This window comes from Tachyglossus aculeatus, chromosome 19 (genome assembly GCF_015852505.1).
Source record: "Tachyglossus aculeatus isolate mTacAcu1 chromosome 19, mTacAcu1.pri, whole genome shotgun sequence".
In the NCBI taxonomy this organism is placed as follows: Eukaryota; Metazoa; Chordata; class Mammalia; order Monotremata; family Tachyglossidae; genus Tachyglossus; species Tachyglossus aculeatus.
Window position 1 is genome coordinate 5543904 of NC_052084.1, and position 20804 is coordinate 5564707.

A 20804-nucleotide genomic window follows, 5' to 3' on the forward strand; every position below is an offset into this window, starting at 1 on the left:
GCTAATGGAATTTTTTGAGAATGGAAGTCTGCCATATGAAGTTACCCAAATGTTAATGCTCAGACATGAACTTCCTTGACCTCCCAACAATAGGAACAAAGCCAAAATAAACAAAAACAGAGAATCCCAACAAGAGAAGCTTTTATGTTGGACTCCTCCTTTCTGCTTATAGGCAAGCGAAGATGTGTAGACTTCTAGACTGTGAGCCCACTGCTGGGTAGGGACTGTCTCTATATGTTGCCAACTTGTACTTCCCAAGCGCTTAGTACAATGCTCTGCACACAGTAAGCACTCAATAAATACGATTGATTGATTGATGTGTAACATTTCATACCTGAATGCAAAATTCCAATTCTCCTATCAAACACTACTGTTTCAGAGAAATCACTATTTTTCATGCATACAGGAATAATACACAGTGTGGACCATTTAAGACACCTATAAATGTAGTAATATCCCAAGAATTATTTTGAATTATCACACCACTCAGTTCACAACCTTCTGGGTGTGGATGTATTAATGTTATGGTGTGCTTACTAATTATTTAAGAAGTGAATTTGGTTTCCATTATGTAGAGGGCATATAAGTTCCATTTCACAGAATATGTGGGCCAAAAGTGTAAAGTTGAAGCGTGATGGTGATTTGCATATTTATATCAAATTTGCACCAAGCAAATACCAGAGCTGAATTTACAAGTCTTTCCAAATAAGGGACATCAAGGCCAACAAGTACAAAAGGATACAATAGCATGTTTGTTGGTTTCATCAATATTTTCCTGCAGATACAGGTCAAGAAGTGCCTATACAGGGAAGAAAAGAAAAATAGGTACAATCTACTGTCTGGTATTTAATATTCTTTCAAACGCAAGTAAAACAGGCAGAATCAGTGGGGACCACCTTTACCTCACTAGCCCAAGAAAATTAAGTCATTTGCAAAACAAGGAGGGGGGCAAACTTTTCCGGTTTAGAAAGCACTTAATATCACTATTACCACCACTATTCCTGTTGCTCCCCGTCAAAACCCACTTACCTGCTGTCAATACTATGGCCAGAATAAACTAGAAGTAGCAGTACAACCTAGTGGATACAGCTCCTCTAGAACTAGGAGAAGTAGAGTGGCCTAGAGGATAGAACATGACCCTGGGAGTCAGAAAGACCTAGATTCTAATCCTGGGTCTGCCACTTGTCTACTGTGTGACCTTGGGCAAGTCAACTTCACTCCTCTGTGCCTCAGTTACCTAATCTGTAAAATGGGGATAAAAACTGTGAGAGTCCCATGTGGAACAGGGACTGTGTCCAATCTGATTCACTTGTATCTACCCCAGTGCTTAGTACAGTACTTAGCACATAGTAAGCGCTTAACAAATTCCATTAAAAAAAAACAAAAAAAAACCCTAGATGGATATTTCTCTCCTATAGTATCAGCACAGTTCCTTAAATTCTTTGTGACTCAGTTCCCTTATCTGGAAAATGGGGATTAAGACTGTGAAACCTACGTGGGACAAAGACTGTGTCCAACCCAACTGTCTTCTATCTACCCCAGCTCACAGTACAGAGCCTGACATGTAGTAAGCACTTAAATACAATTATTATTAATATTATAAAAACTTACATGTAGACTGGAAGGAGGATATTTCCCCGTGCCACCTTCATCTCGTCTCCACAATTTCTCAACCCGATCCCCTAACTGGGAAAGCATTCCATCAATCATCAGGCAGTCAGAGCTCCACTTCCCTCTGGAATAAAGAAAATCAAACTTTATGGCAGCATGCATTTTTCAAAATTTCTAAACGATAGTTCCACATTTAAAACAGGTTTCACATTTTTTAAGTGTCCTGAAAATGCAGATGGAACAATACACTGCAAATGGCACAAAAATTTAACATTGAAGTGGAGGGGAGAAAGCATAAATGTGCAACCAACTGAAAATGGGTTAATCCACAAACAGACACTGAGTCAACCAAGTTGAACCTTCCAACAACTTTTAAGAATGCTTTCAGAGTCTACAAGTAAGACTACAGAGCTGTCTTTCAAATAATAAAAAAAGGGCAAATAACTGACAAAGCTTGAAATCCACTGTTCCTCTTTGCAAGTGCTCAAATCTTCTCTTGGGTCACTAGCCTAAGTGGAAAAATTATAAAAGCACAGAGAGGAGGTAATTGGGTAGGTTTAAAAAAATACAGATGATCTCCCTAAATATAGCATGGTAGCAGCTGTAAAGATGTGATTTTAGGAAACTTGCCATGAGAAAGGATGAATTATTTAGACCGCAGTTGGGGAACAGCTAATTCAAAAGCTTCCAGTTGGGATACTTATGAATGAATCAAGAGCTAAAGCTAAAGCGCTATTAACAGTCTCATCGCAGAAAGATGAACAGCTACATATTTTTATACATATCCAGAGAAGGAAGATCCTAAAACCAAAAGCTCATCTATCTGAGATTTTTATAATCCTATTCACCAGGAAATTCATTTTAATATTTAATGCTGAAATTTAAAATTATTTCCTCTCATTTGGTCCTATCAGAACCAACAGCCAACCTTGAAATAAAAATCAGAAACTATACTTCACAATTGAACCTAGTAATTTCCAGCCCACCATGAATGAATGATGGACTCTAAGCAGAGTGGTATTTATTTTATTAGGTAATTTTTCCAGGGGTTGATTTAATTCAGTACTTATATGAAGAACTCGATGCTAAAGCTAATTTTGAGTTTCCAATAATTTCAAGTGCCGAATTGATTGCTAGAATAAATACGAGTGAATGAACTGTTCTAGATGAGTTATACCGTGATAAGCGCTCAAGTTTCTGCCGACGACCTGTGTAGTAGCTCTGTATTACTGGGTAGTTGTAGCATAATCTTGATAACTGCATGGCATCATCTGTGTGCAACAGAAAAAAAATAAGGTGTTTGAAATGAACTTGAAGGTTTAGTAATGCATTTAACTTAAAAAGGACTGAAATACAGAGATGTGAATTACTATTAAGGTTCCGCTGCAAATTTAAGCAGGAAATATTGTAAGCAGGAATAAACTGTTGTCCTTAATCAATTTAATTCATTATTTCATGCTGGCACATTTGTACCATTTTCGGCAGATGCCCAAGAGAACCTACATCTCTTCATTCACATTTACAACAGTTGTTGTTTTAAAAGACTTGTTTGCAAGATATCCTGATTAGTATCTAGAGTAACTCTTGTTTTTAAAAGGATTTTAGTGGGACATATTAATTCATGAAAGTTTGTGGACTCGTTTTAGTTATTTGCATAAACCACTTAGGAGAAGTTTTAGAAAGAATAAATGCAGTGGCGAAATGAGCAGAGTGCTGGAATCTCACTGACAGGGCTTAAATTACAATTCAATATTTTATTCTAGGACATAGAGGCAGCCTACGGCAAAATAGAAGGATTATTTGATACAAAAGCATGTGAGCCAACTAAGTGAACGATGGGACCTCTCTAAAGCATGAGGAAAAGACAGAACTTCAGCATCAACTTCACCTAACAAAAATGACACAATCTCTAACAGTACATGTTGCATTTAGAGAAGCAGCATGGTTCAGTGGAAAGAGCATGGGCTCGGGAGTCAGAGGTCATGGGTTCTACTCCTGGCTCCGCCACTAGTCAGCTGTGTGACTTTGGGCAAGTCACTTCACTTCTCTGTGCCTCAGTTACTTCATCTGGAAAATGGGGATGAAGACTGTGAGCCCCACGTGGGACAACCTGATTATCTTGTATTCCCCCCACCCAGCGCTAGGAACACTGCTTGGCACAGTGCTTGGCACATAGTAAGCGCTTAACAAATGCCATCATTATTTAAAAGCAGAGGCATAGGCCAAAGGCAATTACTCTTATCAAAGAAGATAAGGGCTGTCTTGTGTTATCCACCTAACTTCCAGTACACTTGGGACACTTGTTAACAAGCTAGATAATTAAGAAAATATTTGGCCTTTTGATATTTAAATTAAGGGCCTAGAGTTACACTAACTTAGATGTTTATTCATTCATTCAATATGGCTCAAACCTCTTTTGAAGTGGAGGGGAGAAAGCATAAATGTGCAACCATTAGTCAAAAAAATAATATAAAATCATAAACCATCTAATCCCATCAATGATAGAAATGAATACCTATGTATAGGAACATACAGAGAAATAAAAATATATAATAATAATAATTGTGGCATTTGTTAAGCGCTTGCTATGTGCCAGGCACTGTATATAGGTATGTATACACAGATATCTTCCCCAAGTGTTTATTTTTGCTTAATATAACTTACCTAAACCTTCTGGTAAGAGGCCAGAACGACAGAACCACAGAACTACTTGGGCGTACTGAGAGATGAGGTTGGTTACCACCTGCTTATTGCTTAAGTCCACCAGACCTGAAAAGATTGGATGATTTAGTTTATTTTATTCCCTTTGTTATAGAAATGGTTTACGTAAAAACAAGGCAGAGTGGCTGCCTGGTTCCCATTTTCTGATGCCGGAGTGAGGCAAGGGAAATCTTGGGACTCCTTCCCAGGATCAGAAACAGGATGCAGGAGTCACCATTATACCCTGCAATTCTTCTCTCTCAGGTTCAGGGGATCTAAATAAAACATATTAGCAACTATGCAACCCACTCTATGTCCTGGGTCATAAGAGAATTTGTAATGGGGCTTTAATAAAAGTCATCTGAGTTTTCTTCAAACTGAATTACTGCAAGATATTCACTCTAAAATATACTTGAGTTGCTATATTTTAAAAATTAATTACTCTACCCCCAAAATGGCAAATTATGAATTAAAGTTATTCCAAACCTCTCTCTGTGAGCTCTTGTGCCTCTGTTAAAAAGCAGTTTAAGACGGTGCTTAGATTGTTGAGAAGCAACTGACAGTGTTGAAGAGACTGTATAGTTTGTGGATCGATAAAATTACAAGAGCCATCGAACAGTGGAACACCTAGGGAAAGCAAAAATATAGCTGTCATAGTTAAGTCTTAAAACAGTTGCAAAGAACATTTTCCAAAATAATGTTTTCATTTCTTTTCCTGCCAAAGAATGCTCCTTTCCACCCCAATCGTACAGACCTTAGCCTGGTCCATATTCAAAGCCCACCAACTCCAATATGCTTTTCCTGATCAACTGCCAGGATCTCAAGTTATATAAAAACCCCATCAGTCTCCTCTAGATTTGTGTACTTATTCCCATCCTCAGCCCTCATGCATATACAGGGGTTCAATTGTACCTCTGATTACTTATTTTGATTACTTTGTAAATACTTTAAAATCAGCCTCCACTATTAAAATGCAAGCTCCTTGTGGGAAAGTAATGGGTCACTTGCTTGATTTGTAATTTCCAAGAGCTTAATACACCCCTGATCATTCAGTAAGTGTTATTATACTACTTTACTACTATTACTACTGCTACTATTACAACTAGCATCTAAAAAATTTCAAGGGCCTGCTTTTCATCATTAATCTAATATTACTAGGATCTATTGCTTTCCCCAAATAACTGCCAGGCTCTGCTTCTTCACCACCTTCTTCAGAAAACTCCCTTTTATCCCTTCAACTTCCATTCTGTCATCTTCTGGACTTGATGACTCCCTTTTGAAACAGAGCAGGCACAAAAGGAAACCCTTTTTCAAGGTATCAAGTACATTTTACAATATGATAAAAGAAATTTTAAAAAGTTCTGCAAAATAGCACTCTACTCACATATTTGATCAAACTCCTCTTTTGTGTAAACCACTTTATTCCATGTCCACTCGAGAATAAAGCGCAAGTTAGCAGCAGAACTTGGTTGATCTATTTTAAAGACAGTAAGTGAAAGATCCATTAGTACATTTTAAAGAGGGAAATAGCAAACACAGGTTTGCAAAAAAAAATTGTTATACCTTCAGTGGTCCACCGTTTGATGCACCCAGTTAAGAGCCCCAAAGAACTTGTTTGAACAGCTGCTGACAACACAGCTTCTAACTGTTCTTCCTAAAGTATACAGATGAAAAAAGTGAAACAGCTCTATTAGTTTAATGACTATAACTTTTAATTATAGGCAAGATAGAATGGTTATACAATTAAAATTAAGACAAATGTAGTCAAAGCCCTTTATACATTGGTAAACCCAGGTACACAACTTAGAACTTCTTCTATGGAAGCATTACAGTAAAATAGTATGTATTCATCACATCAATATTTTCCTGAAAATATTGTGTGCTTCAGTGAAAATGACCCTTTCTAATGCCCACTGATTCTCTCAATCACTGTATATTTTAAATGAGAGTTTCAGTGTGAAAAGACCAACTCTAAAAATACTAGGAGAGAAAGGTCAAAGACAATTCTAACACTCTCTGACTTAAAGCAATACAGCATTATGTCTTTTTTTTTTTCCTATCAACCTACAAAGTGACCCATAAAAATGAAACAGCAGGAAGTGACAATGGAGACTATTCCGTCCAACGAGAATCTGAAAGGGGACAGGGAACTTCTGATATTGCAGTCTCAAAACTTATGAAATATTAAGTACTCTTGTTAAATTTTATTTTCATACAATTCAATCAATCAATAATGTTGATTGAGCGCTTACTGTGTGCAGCGTATTAAGCGCTTGGGAAAGGACAATACAACAGAGTTGGAAGGTGTGGGCCCAGTTCACAAGAAGGTTAAAACACTGAGCATCAAAGTAGATTGCTGATGGGGGAAATAGAGTATAAAAATATTTACATAAGTACTTTGGGGCCTGGGTGAGAATTAAATTGCTTAAGGGGTACACAGCCAGGTGCATAGTTAATACAGAGGGGAGGGAAATAAAGGGCTTAGTCAGGGAAAGCCTCTTGGAGGAGATGTGACCTTAGGAGGGTTTCTGAAGGTGGAGAGTGGTGAACTGTTGGATGTGACTGTGGATCAATCAATCAATCAATCGTATTTATTGAGCGCTTACTGTGTGCAGAGCACTGTACTAAGCGCTTGGGAAGTATAAGTTGGCAACATATAGAGACAGTTCCTACCCAACAGTGGGCTCACAGTCTAGGGCAAGTGGTCACAGAAGGATAGAAAAAACTGAGGCACAGAGAGTAGGTTGGTGTTAGAGAAGTGGAGTGTGTATCTTAGGTAGTAGGAGAAGATTAGCAAGGTTAGGTACGTAGGACAGCTCAATGAGTGTCTTAGAGCCAATGGTAAGGAGTTTCTGTTTGATGCAGAAGTGTATAAATAACCATTGGAGGCTTCTGAAGAGAGGGGAGATACGGACTAAATGCTTTTTCAGGAAAATGACCAAGGCAGCAGAATGAAGTATGAACTGGGGAATGAAGAGACAAAGCAGGAAGATCAGCAGAGGCTGATGCAGTACGTCAATATGGGATGTAAGTGCTAGAGTCAGCATGGTACGAGTTTGGATGGAGAGGAAAGGGAAGACTCTAGAACCGAAAGGATTTTAATGTACATTGGATGTGTGGGCTGAATGAGAGAGATGAGTTGAGGACAATGCCAAGGTTGTGGGCTTGTGTGAAAGGAAGGATGGTGGTGCAGTCTACAGTGATAGGAAAGACACGGACCTATGCCATTTTAAGAAATTTATAGTTGGCTACTTCAAGACAAGTCTACACAACTCCAAAATTATTTTTATCCTATTATTCAAAGTTGATGGACTATCTTGTTACCCCTACGGAACATGACAGAACAAACATTTAACGTGTCTTTACCTGACTCAGACTAGAAGGCTGCACATCTGCCAGTCTTGGTGAAAGAAGGCCAGCTACAAGACACCTGTTATAACCATCAGGAATTGCTTCATTTAGAGATGGTCCTGATTTCTTTAAAAAAGTCAGGGTCTGCGATATTAAGTTTAGAGTGGGATATTGGTCATTATTTAGCTTGAACAATTAAGCTTCATTATTGTTTAGGCCAAGAGGCAAATCATCTGGGCTCAAACTGCTTTAGGCCTACACAATTCTACCTAGCATAAACAAAGAACGAGATGCTGAGGCCTGTGGGAGTGAGGTGCTAAATGAATAGACTGTGGCCTTAAATTCTCTTCCATAATGTCTACTACACCACATGTCATAATCTAACAATGGACCTAGTTTAGTTTCTGTAAAGTTTTCTTGACATTAATGGTTGTGGATGGCCTGGAAAACCTTGCATAATTCACCTGCTTTCTCTACTGATCTTGGGTGTAGAATGGAATTCTTATAATAACCCCTGGGTTTAGGACCTTCATTAACTGCCGTTAAATCTGATGCTCCTGAATCCTGAGGATGTCCTGAGCCCAGCAATGAATACTGAGGAGCTGACTTGCTACTTCCTCCTAACGACTCAGTTCAACTGTTTTTAGCCATTAGATTGTCAGAGAAGAATGGCGCCTTATTCTGTGCCCTCATGGCAAAACTGCCCTCAGCACCGACCAGCTGCTCTCCTTCAAACGATGCTGTGTGCCCTTGGGAGTCCACAGGGAAAACAACCACACACGGTCCTTAGGGTTGGCCTAGGCACGTTCTTCCCCTCCACAAACCCACCATGGAATCCCAAGCCTGTTCTCCTTATCCAGGAAGAAGAGGAAGGGTGAACATTTGCAAACGGATATGTAAGAATACTGGCACTTTACTGTGATCTGACTATCCTGTACGCATCCCACTGCCTAGCACATAGTAAGACCTTAAATACCATATTTATTTTTCTTAATAAAAACATCAATTTTGGTCTAAAGAACTTAATCTTCACACTGAGAACTTGCTTAGGATGAATGATATTGCAATTATATTTGGGCACATGGCATGCTAAGAACTTTACAACAAATAATTAGTTGATATGTTTTTCCTAAAATTTGATTTCTAAAAGTCATTTATGTTGGCTTTTTTTAATTATTCATAGGATATGATTCTTTCTCCTTCAAACTGTGTTTGAACAAAACAGATTCACTGTTTTCATTTTCCAGGTATTTTAAGGATGAAAGCTTTACCTACCTCTTTCTGAAAACCAGTGCAAGTCAGGTGGACCACTCCTGAATTTAACAAGCAAGTGGCATCTAAAAAAAAAAGGGGGGGGGGGGGGGTTGGTAAATGAACAACCATGTACATATTTTTATTAAGTGTCTGGGGTACATTTGGAAGAAGTCTAGGATGTGATACCTGTCTTTGAGGAGTTTATGATCACCAGTGAATAAATAAGATTATTCTGTAACTAGAATTACAAAATCTATTCTCATAAAATGTGTCCAAACCAAATGTCAATTAGAAATACTCCCATTAAAAAGTAGTTAGCAAAACTTATCACTCAATTATGTCCAAACCTAAGGTGTTTGCTAATTGACTGCTTACCAAAGTTGTAAGAACTGGGATTAAAAAACTGCTCAGGAGGTGGGTAGGAAGGAGGAACTCCACGACTCAGACTTCGTTCATGTACCAAGATATCCAAGATGTAATGTGGAGATGTTCTACTCACTACAGCATCCAATGACCACAGGGCAAAATATGAGCAATTATGAAGAAATTCTCCTGGTCTTTAGGAAAAAACACATTACTTATTTTCAAATGGGATAAAATCAAAACACAATGAAAGAATTCAAAATCAGTATAAATATTCTTACCTTAATGAATCTGGCATTTGTGCATGATACCAACGGTTTATATCAAACAGACCCAAGTACGTCAGTGGTTTTCCCTGCCCATATGTATTCACCTGCCAGCTAAAAACTGAAACACTCGTGTCTGGAGATAAGACTGGGGGAAAAAGAAAAAAAAACACCCTTGAAATAACATTTTAATGGGCTAAACTGAAGCATTTAGATTATTTCTGGATTTCAATACCAATGCCTTCATTGTCCTCTTAGACAGGACTGGTGATGTGACACAGTCAATTCTAAATAAGAGACAAGAACTGCCTGAAAAATTAAAGCACAAAATACTAGCCACCAGTTTTAAGTTTTTCTTCTCCCAATCTTCAAAGGATTATATACCCGGCTGCCCTTTATATACAAAAATGACACTACTGAAGGGGAGCTGTGTGCATATGAAGTTCAGCTGAAAAGATAAAACATAACAGGCTGTTTCCATATCGTGTTGCACACAAGCACAAAAGGATCAATCCCAGTGCCCATTTGCAGCCCCTACAATTCTCTGGAAAAAAGCGTAGGGCCCAGGGTATCTAGACAAAGCTCTGAGCTGACCTGAGTTTCTTTTTTTATGGTATTTATTAAGCGCTTACTATGTGCAAAGCACTGTTCTGAGTTCACATTCTGGAGACTCAACTCTGGCTAGATGAGGCTCCAATATTTCAGGTTTGAACTGATCAGACTACCAAAGGAGTAATGATGATAACAACAACAACAATAATAATAATTGTTTATCTCTCATTACGTGCCAAGCACTGAATTAGAGCTCTACAGTAGACACAAAATAACCAGGTTCCACATGGGGCTCACAGTCTAAGGAGGGAGTACAAGTTTGAATCCCCAGTTGGCAGATGAGGGAACTGAGGCACAGAGAAGTTAAATGACTTGCTCAAGGTCACACAGCAAACAAGTGGCACAACACGGATTAGAACCCAAGTCCTCTGATCCCAGGCCCGTGCTCTTTCCCCTAGGCTATGCTGCTTCCCTAATAGTCAATGGCTTAATCCATAAACTGATAAAATAATCCAAAAGAATGAGATTAGAAAAGTTACTTTTTCATGTATTTCTCATCTTCTGTCTACTAATAATCGGGTTTGTTTATAAGTATTTTTGGCATGGAAACTTAGTAATATAGGTGCCCAACTCTCGAGTTAAAATGATATATCTGAATAATTCCAACAATTTAGCCAGAAATTGCTGGTTTCAATATAACACTATTTTATCAAATTTCTAAAGTAACAAAATTTGAACCCAATTTAGGATAATGTCACCAACTTAAAATTTACTCTACCAAACCAATATTCAAATTTGCATCATCTAAAACCCAAGCAAACTTGGTAACCATAAAATAAGAGTGGATATAAAGGGTCTTAAGAAGCAGAATGCGTAGCATTCAATCAATTGTATTAATTAAGCACTTACTGTGTGCAGAGCACTGTACTAGGCACTTGGGAGCAGCATGGCCTAAGGGAAAGGGTGTGGGTCTATGGGAGTCAGGGAATTTGGGTTCTAATCCAGGTTCTGCCAGTTGTCTGTTGTATAATCCTGGGCAAGCCATGTAACATCTCTGTGCCTCAGTTTCCTCATCTTAAAGCAGGGATTTAATATCTGTTCTCCCTCTTACTTACACTATGAGCACCGTCTGTGTCCGACCTGATTAGCCTGTACTTGCTACAGTCTTAGAACAGTGCTTGACACATATGGAGTGCTTTTAATGTAATAAGAATGATAATAGTAATAATATCCGGAAGGCCTGAATTAAAAAGATTGACTTCAACCTCATATCAAATTAAAGATGCACAAAATATAAAACTGACATTTTAACTCACCTTCATTCATACCATCCTCCCGGTCACCGTGGCTTCGAAATTTCTCTATACTCTGACATCCCAATAATTTGGTATTGCTAGATTGGCCCCTTAAAGGAAATACACCACCTGTGAGGTCAAGACTGTACCTTTCTTCACAGTACTCTAGGCCCTGAAACATACAAAAATAAAATAAGCACTGTAGCACGCTACAAAATGTCAAGCTATTCTATATTTACAACTTTGTTTCTTTAGATCATAAGAAACTTTAAAAAAAGTGTGCATATTAAAATGTTTATACACCAAAGTATGAATTTTGTTATTAAAAAACTCCAACTTTGAAACAAGTATTATTATTATTGCATTTATTAAGTGCTTCTTACGTGCCAGGGACTGTACTAAGCTCTGGGGTGGATACAAGCAAATTGGAGTGGACACAGTTCCTGTTCCACATGGGGCTCAAAGTCTCAATCCCCATTTTACAGATGAGGTAGCTGAGGCCCAGAGAAGTCAGTGACTTGGCCCAAGGTCACACAGCAGACATGTAGTGGAGCAGGATTAGAACCCAGGTCCTTCTGAGTCCCAAGCCTATGCTCTACCCACTAAGCCACGCTGCTTCTCCTAAACATTCTCCAATGGCTTGCTCTGACAGACAAATCTCAGTTAAGAAAAACAAACGAATCATACAGAATATTGCCCATTTCTTATTTAACTCTGCAAGGAAAATCACTAAGCAAGTGAATCAATCCAATTTATTGAGTGCTTACTCTGCACAGAGCACTTTATTAAGCACTTGGGAGTACAATATATATTCCCTACCCACAACAAGCTTACAGTCTAGTCAAAATTTTGTTAATTTCATAGCATGGCAAAGTAATTCTAATAAATCTTTCAAAACTGTGTTAAAAGCAAAACAGATTTTGCTTAGACTATTCTCCAAATGACAGGTACACTTGTAACCTTATTTCTTTGGACATAGCTCAACCTCTGTGGCTCACTTTGTAGCCTGCTGTTCTAAACTGGCACTTCTGTTACCAATTTTTAGACTTACCAGGATACTCCAGCCCACAGTACTTATGTAAATATTCTTATACTCTACTTCCCCTGTCTGTAATTTATTTTAATGCCTGTCCACTCCTGGAGACTAATCTTCTTGTGGGCAGGATGTATATTATTATTGTATAAATACTACTACTAGTAATAATGGTATTTATTAAGTGCTTACTATGTGCCAGACACTGGGGTAGATACAAACTACTCTTTGGACACAACCCATGTCCCACATGGGGTGCACAGTCTTAATATCCACTTTATACATGGGATAAGTTAGGCAAGAGAAGTTGAGTTGCCCAGGGCCACACAGCACATAAGTGGCAGAGCTGGGATTAAAACTCAGGTCCTTCTGACTCTCAGACCTGTGCTCTATCCACTAGACCTAGCTGCCTCTCACCTGTCTTGGTACAGTGTTCTGCACACAGTAAGCACTAGGTAACACCACTGACTAACTGATTTTTGTGCATGACCTCTTAAGAACCAATTAAATTAATGTTAGTGGTGCTTCTTGGCAATACCCAATGTCCTGAGAACCTCCTGGTAGACAAAAATCATAGGGAATTGCCCATTTGCTGTTTTCACTGGAAACGATGGTTAAAGTTCTTAGATCTCAAAAAAAACAACCATACACATGAACACAGTAACATTTCAAATAGAACAATAATTGATTATATACAGAATATGCTTTACCTCATACAAGATTTGTCCTGATGCCAAACACTTTCTATCTCCAAAGGCCAGTTGGAGCAGATGTAAGCTCACAACATCTCCTTCACTAGAACCAGTAAAAATTCAAGAGAAAAATAAAATGTAACTCTCATACCCTCTTCCTTTCTCAATATAAGCATTTAAAAGTAAATCTTTTCACTTCCACAAATCATTCTTTGGCATAATTCAAAATGCCAACAGTTAAATTTGACCTATGCCATGTCACGCTTTTCACTTACCAATTGACATTTAAATCGGAACAAATGTCACAACCTGGGTTTTAATTTGGTTCTAATAAATTCAGTTCGGTGTTCAGAATAGTTTGCTCAAACTACCTAACTTTATATGATACAATCAAATAAATAATTTCTCTAATGGCTACTTAGACTATACATTTTAAATACCAAAAACATAGCAGTTGGGCAATTACAATACCATTTTGTTATGAGAGTCTACAATTTTTAGAACGTATTCTGACCAAACACAAAGCATTCATTATGTGAAAAAGGAAGCAATCCAAGATCATGATGGCAGTGGTAGAAATGGTCAGCAGAAATATTTAAATTGCATGAAGTGATCAAGTTGCTTAGTTCGAACTACTAAGATACAATTAAATTTTTCTGTTCTTCTATCACATTCTAGCCACCTTACCCACTAGATGGGCACATTCTGGGAAAATGGCTTTACTCCAAAAATCTTAAAATAGGGCTCAATCCTGGTGGAGTGCACTACAATCCATTTACTAGTGTGGCCCAACAATGGCTACAAAGGCTAAATGCAGTTAACAAGTCACTTGCTGGGACTTCTGAACCTGTCTCCTTTAGATTCTGCCATCCCTACCACCTAATTTACCTGTTCTGTCCTAAAAATGGAGTCAGTAGTATGCCCATGACGATTCCACTTCCTCAGCATCAGAGGATCAACAAGGGTGGTGGTCATTCTCTCACCTCTATTTTTATGGCTGCCTGATGTGCTGAGAGTAGGATACCCCACCATCCCCAGGGAGATGCTGCTTTCTTTTAGATAATCATATATTCTTACCTTTCCTGTGTGGACTGAACAGCCCACAGGTAACAGCAATTGCGAGGATCATTTTCAGGCTCTTGAAAAGTTACAGCATATATGGGAATTCTACCTCCTTCTAGTTGGGAATGATATCTATTACAACAAAAGAAATAATTCTAGTTAATTTCATGTTGTATGTTGAAATCAATGTGAGAAACCCTTTAAAATGACTAAAACGATGGAAATAATGAAGTAAATCAACCCCTCTAAAACTACACTCAGCTAAACTGCAGACAGTTCTAAAGACAGTCAGAGATAAGACCTTATATAAAGGACCACCAAAAAGGTAAGGCTAAACATAATAATAATAATGATGGCATTTGTTAAGCGCTATGTGCAAAGCACTGTTCTAAGCGCTGGGGGGATACAAGGTGATCAGGTTGTCCCACGTGGGGGTTACAGTCTTAATCCCCATTTTACAGATGAGGTAACTGAGGCTCAGAGAAGTTAAGTGACTTGCCCAAGGCCACACAGCAGACATGTGGCGGAGCCAAAATTCGAACCCATGACCTCTGACTCCAAAGCCCGTGCTCTTTCCACTGAGCCATGCTGCTTCTCTAGTACACTTACCTATCACAGAAAACTTTCTTTCCCTCCTAACACAAACTTTTATATGCAGGAAGACATACCCTGCCCTCCCAGGATTATAATAAAATTGCATTTCTTTACAAATGTTTTAAAATTTGGATTGTTTTCTAATTTGCAATTGATTTAACCACTTTAACTCCAAATTAGTAAGAAGAACCAGTAGCTTCTAACATTTAAGGACTTGAGATGTAGTCCTAAAAATTAATAAAGAAGTTGGCTTCTAAGTACTTTTTTTTAACTTAAGGCATCACAAATTTCAGCGCATTAAATAACAGAAATACAATTTACTTTAAAATATAACTACAGACAATGGAGGGGGAAAGAGAATCAAGTGCACTTACTCCCTTTTCAAGGTTTTCATATTCCATAATGATAGATAGCCATCAGAAAAACCTGCAGCAAGTTGATTTGTTCTGCTTATATAACTAAGAGTTGAAATTGGTGTCCCTGATGGGCTTAATAACTGGAAACACAGATGTCTTCCTTCCCGGGTCACATTTTCTCTGATCTGTGGCACTTCAGCTGGGATTCCAGTAATAACTTCTAGATCTGGGCACAATAATGAGCATAAAAATGATGAATAAGCTTAAAAAGAACAGATGGAAATGCAAGCCTATACAATGTATTATCCAGATCACTCATAATGCAGCCTTTTCTAATAGCAATATAGAAAACGGATCTTTGAAGGTGTAAATGTTTTTGCGTAACAAAGAACAAACTCTAGACAAAAGAGAAACTCATATCTATTGACTAGAATCTCTTATTTGCCTCAAAGATTTCTTTCACAAATTTCTGGAAGAAAATACATGCTGAACATACAGATAATAAGGAATACCACAATTTCAATTGGGAAAGAGGTGAACCTCTATGGCTATTCAAGTGACCATCTTATCTGCTCCATCACCCACCTTTGGAATAGCCACTTTTAGGAACAACTATGATGTCTTTTAGACTGTGAGCCCACTGTTGGGTAGGGACTGTCTCTATATGTTGCCAATTTGTACTTCCCAAGCGCTTAGTACAGTCCTCTGCACATAGTAAGCGCTCAATAAATACGATTGATGATGATGATGGAACAATCTTGGAACAATGTGGTTTCAAGAAGCAGAGCTAGGTAGCTAGCCCCTCACCTTACCCATGAGTCTTGCCCTCACAATGGCAATTCCATGAGGACGGTGACCTAGCGATGGGGACTTTCAATGCCCTGTTTGGGGACAGGAATTAAGGGGTGCGAGAAGCAGAGTGGCCTACGGGACACAGCAAAGGCCTGGGAGAAGGGCCTGGGTTCTAATCCCGACTGGGCCACTTGTCTGCTGTGATATCTTGGGCAAGTCATTTCACTTCTCTGGGCCTTAGTTACCCCATCTGTAAAATGCAGATTAAGACTGTGAGCCCCATGTGGGGCAGGGACTGTGTGTCCAACCTGATTAACTTGTTATTTACCCCAGTGCTTAGAACAGTACCTGGTACATAGTAAGCGCCTAACAAATACCATTTTAAAAAAGAGGGGAAGGGGGCAGCAGGAGAACTAGGTACAGCAATGGCATTTAAGGAAGTATAAAGTTAGACTTCAACAGATATAAATTTTGCAGACACAATGTTCCAAAGTCTTGTAGGGTTCATTTAAACAGTTTTGGTGTGATTATGATTATTGTATTTGTTAAGTGCTTACTAAGCATCAAGCACTGTTCTAGGTACTGGGACTGATACAAGCTATTTGGGACAGACACGGTCCCTGTCCCACATGGGGCTCACTTCATGGAAATTTTAGATGATCAAGTGAAAGATTCATTACTCCTGCTGCTGTTAGCTTTGCTCAACCAACAAACGAAATGAAAATGGGGTTTCAACAATTAATATTTCAATTGCTGTGAAGATGTTCAAATGCTGTGCTTCCTTTTAGAAATAAACTAAAAGATTACCTGATGCTTCTATTTCATTTTGACTACACGACAAGTCATCCAAACACAAGTCAATGAGAAGAACTTGCCCAACATCAGTAACCACAGCAGCCACTCCGAAGAGCCATCGAAGACTTTGATGCAAATGCTGAGTACTTGCGCTGGCTCCTCCATGATTAATTACGGGTTCAATGGCGGTTACCTAGAAGATCGAACGTGTGAAACGTTTGCACAAAATTGCTTATTTTTTAATACATATTTTAAAATAAATTAATCCTAATGGAAAACCTAAAATCTGAATTTGTGCAGAGCCCTCTCACAGCTCATACATTTGCACTAATTATGTGATTAGCAGCAATCAACAGAATTTTGTTGCTTCCGATACAGAACTGACTCATTATTCCATAAAATAAAATCACAGGGCTGGCAGACACCTCAAGAGGCCGACTAGATCACCCTCTCCTCTCCAAGCAAGATTGCAATTGACTAATTCGAGAAAGGCAGCTGTGGTACTTTGACTTAAAAACTAGTACTAAAAAGTACTAAAAAGACAATAAAAAAAAAAATAAGCAAGGGTGTGTACAGTCTCATTTGAGCTCACGTTGGCAACCCCAGCAAGGAGACCCAGGAAAAATAAAAGAGAAATAGAGGCAGGACATACTCATACTGAGGCATCTGCACCATCCCCGTTTAGGTCTTCTGAGTAGCTGGGAGGGATGGGGAGTTGCAGCAGTATATTCTTGTCCCAAGGGGCTAGTAGCTCTAGCAGATAAGGTTGGCTGCGCGTGTGAAAGCGGGGTTCGTGGAGGGTTCCACTGAACTATGTCCCCTTCAAGGCCCAGTCGGGGTAGGGCCAAACCAGTGCTGCCCAGTCCAAGGTGGCTGGGACTGGGCAAGACCAAAATTCTTTCAGCACATACAGGACTTAACGATCTATTTTCTACCCCAAAGGAGGAATTTATTAAATATTATTATCGTGGCCTGAAACAATTAATCTAACTTCCAACTAGGAAAGAAGCTTAGACGTTGGAATCATCTGGCTCAAGGATAATAAATTTAAGTCAGATACACACCAGGCATGTAGCAAATGTCACACTTGGCAAGCACTTGGAGACTTAATTGCTCCCCAGAACATCCTTTCCCCAGTGCTAGAAGGAGGGGCCTAGAGGGAGAATAGATGTAAGGCTTAATGTTGGAAAATGTGGTATTCAAAATGACAGGATAAATTTTGGAGGACCAAAGGAAAAAGGAGCACAGAAAAATTTGCGTCTGGCTTCTTTCTTCATTTATCTGGGCATCAGGGCCAACAATTAAAAGGAACACAGCCCCTTAAAATGATGAAGGCTAGTTACCAGGAGAACAGGAAGTTCCCCATTCTGGTGTGTTTCTGGCTTCAGAAGCAGACACAGCTACCCTGGACCCACAGGCTTCTGCTGAGTCCCCAATCACTATTCAAATGGTCAGCAGAAATAGATGTATGCCAAAGTAACCTGCTGCTCTTGCAGATGCAGGGCTACTGACACTTTCAGGGCTGCAGGACCTGCTGCCAGTGGCAGGAAAAAGTGATTCGATTAAGGGTGGAACCTAATTTCTGTCAACTGCCCCATCCCTGCTGTTTGGGTGGTTAGTTTCACGGCTGCAAGGCTACAGGGAGAAGCAGGCAGCAGAAAGAGTTGGTGACCTGGCTGTTGTAGAAGAGGTGAAACCTGATGTAAGCTGAGCATTCCTTCCCTCCAAAGTGATTTGGCAGTAACAAACATAAACCTAGTCCATCATGGCAGCATCCAAATGGTCAGGTGGGTGCAGATAAAATAGTAACTCTTGATATTACCCTTCTGTTAAGTGGGAGACCAGCTAGCTTGAAGTTGAAAGCTGAGGACCTTATACCTGTTTTAGAGAATTTACTTTAAAGTGCTACTGGAAAGTGAATGGGGAATTTAACCCGCAGGTAATGATGGGCCAGATCCCTGTTTGTTTTCCGTCTGAGCCTCCCACGCTCTCCAAGCTAAAAGGGAGAAGCCACAATCTCCTTTGTTAAAATAACCTTATTGGGCTGATTCAACAAGATGGGACAGGCAAGATTCAGCCACTGTTCCAATGAAGAAAGAAAATTATTAGAACTCTGAACATTCACAGTTCTTTATAGTGAAGCAAGACTTTAAACTTTTGACATCACCCATTTTTCAAGTCTGAAATGGAATAAAAAATAATATATAATGCAATATAATTACGGGAAAGACATTGCCTTAGGGATGTGCGATAGAGAAAAGTTTTTCAATTCTCCTTGCTGAAGTGATACATACCCTTCCAGGAAGGACAACTGCTTTAACTACTCTTGATATTCCAAGGTCATAGAGACAGAGTACACTCCCTTCTGCTTCTTCCAATCCAATTAACAGTCCAGTTCTTTTCTGCCAAGAGAATTCTTTCACTGCAAGGACCGTGGGGGGCTGTTCATTTACTCCACTGAATCGATAGGCAGACAACCGTTCTCCTGTGACAGAGTTGACTACTTCAAGCTGGGGACCACATGTCAAGCAAGCCAATCCATTTCTCCCTAGAAGGTGGGGCAAAAAAATAGATTTAGGTAAAGAGATATACCCTGGTTTTGTATAAGCAAAGCAATGTCACTTCTAAATACCCCAGACTAGGCTAACACCTGTTCAGATGCTAAGTCCCTTGCCTCTCTTCTATCCCATTTTATCCCTGCAGACCCATCTCCCCACTGGCCCATCCCGCTCTGCCCCAAAGGAAAGATGGCAAGCAGCTGTTTATGTGCCCCAGGAAAGAACACGCAGGGAGAATACAGGCAGATACCCTGACAAATATGCATCATCATTAATATTATAGAAATTTTTAGGTCTGCCCAAAATTCTAATACTAAGCTTATCTTTCTCACAGGTAACAGCAGTAAAGCTCTGGGGAAGTGGACTTATTTTCCAAGTACCAGTACAAGTCATGCATGGGTGCTAAACAGAATACGGGAATATGTTTTGTTGTCTGTCTCCCCCTTCTAGACTGAGCGCCCATTGTTGGGTAGGAACCGTCTCTATATGTTACCAACTTGTACTTCCCAAGCGCTTAGTACAGTGCTCTGCACACAGTAAGCACTCAATAAATACAATTGAATGAATGAATTTATTTATTTTACTTGTACATATTTATTCTATTTATTTTATTTTGTTAATATGTTTTGTTTTGTTGTCTGTCTCCCCCTTCTAGACTGTGAGCCTGTTGTTGGGTAGGAACCGTCTCTATATGTTGCCGACTTGTACTTCCCAAGCGCTTAGTAAGGTGCTCTGCACACAGTAAGCGCTCAATAAATACGACTGAATGAATGAATGAACTGAACAGAACTCATAATCAATTGTATTTATTGAGCGTTTACTGTGTGCAATGCAATGTACTAAGCACTTTGAACAGTAAAATACCAGAGTTGGTAGGCACGTTCCCCACCCACAATGAGTTTAGTTTAAAGGATACTATTTATCATTAATTTAAATGGTTTATCTTCTTGTGGACCAGCGCCTTTATTTACACTGTTTGGTAAATAATCCTCTCCTTATTCTTGCCCAGAAAGATGGCCACTAGGAGACAATAATAACTGTGGTATCTGTTTCATGCTTATGGATACAAAACACTATACTAATGCTGGGGGAAATACAAGAAAATCAGGTTAAAGTCCCTCTCTCACTTGGCGCTCACAGTCAAAGTAGGAGGGAGAATGGGAACTGAATCCCTATTTTACAGATGAAGAAATTCACAGACAGAAAAGTTAAGTGACTTGCCCATGGCTACACTGCAGGCAAGTGGCAGAGTCAGGATTAGAATCCAGGTCTTCTGACTCCCAGACTTCTTTCCACTAGGCCATACAACTTCCAAGAAATGAAAGACTATGAGAGTCTGGGGTACTCTGTTTCCTCAATAAGCATAGAAAATGAAATATAATTCTCTGTCAGTATTGACTCTCAAGATGTATTTTATCAATGTTATAGAGAATGTACTGAGTGCACAGCACTGTAATAAGCGGTTGGAAAGAGTATAAATGTAACAGAGTTGTTAGACATGTTCCCTGCCCACCACGAGTTTAAAATCTA

The 20804-nt window shown here is 39.2% G+C and overlaps 1 protein-coding gene across 2 annotated transcripts in view; it reads right to left on the minus strand.

Moving 5' to 3' along the window:
- Positions 1 to 20804, minus strand: part of AHCTF1 (AT-hook containing transcription factor 1) — a 58590-nt gene that overhangs the window by 21322 nt on the left and 16464 nt on the right. For both annotated transcript variants that reach the window (XM_038760899.1, XM_038760900.1), the window contains exons 3-19: positions 19011 to 19264; positions 16729 to 16909; positions 15148 to 15355; positions 14195 to 14311; positions 13136 to 13220; positions 11414 to 11564; positions 9561 to 9693; positions 9292 to 9473; positions 8938 to 8999; positions 7678 to 7806; positions 5875 to 5965; positions 5696 to 5785; positions 4798 to 4938; positions 4276 to 4380; positions 2789 to 2882; positions 1612 to 1735; positions 743 to 799 (exon numbers count right to left, since the gene is read on the minus strand). In XM_038760899.1, the coding sequence (XP_038616827.1) occupies positions 743 to 799; positions 1612 to 1735; positions 2789 to 2882; positions 4276 to 4380; positions 4798 to 4938; positions 5696 to 5785; positions 5875 to 5965; positions 7678 to 7806; positions 8938 to 8999; positions 9292 to 9473; positions 9561 to 9693; positions 11414 to 11564; positions 13136 to 13220; positions 14195 to 14311; positions 15148 to 15355; positions 16729 to 16909; positions 19011 to 19264 (2204 nt within the window). The remainder of the gene's footprint in view (positions 1 to 742; positions 800 to 1611; positions 1736 to 2788; positions 2883 to 4275; positions 4381 to 4797; positions 4939 to 5695; positions 5786 to 5874; positions 5966 to 7677; positions 7807 to 8937; positions 9000 to 9291; positions 9474 to 9560; positions 9694 to 11413; positions 11565 to 13135; positions 13221 to 14194; positions 14312 to 15147; positions 15356 to 16728; positions 16910 to 19010; positions 19265 to 20804) is intronic.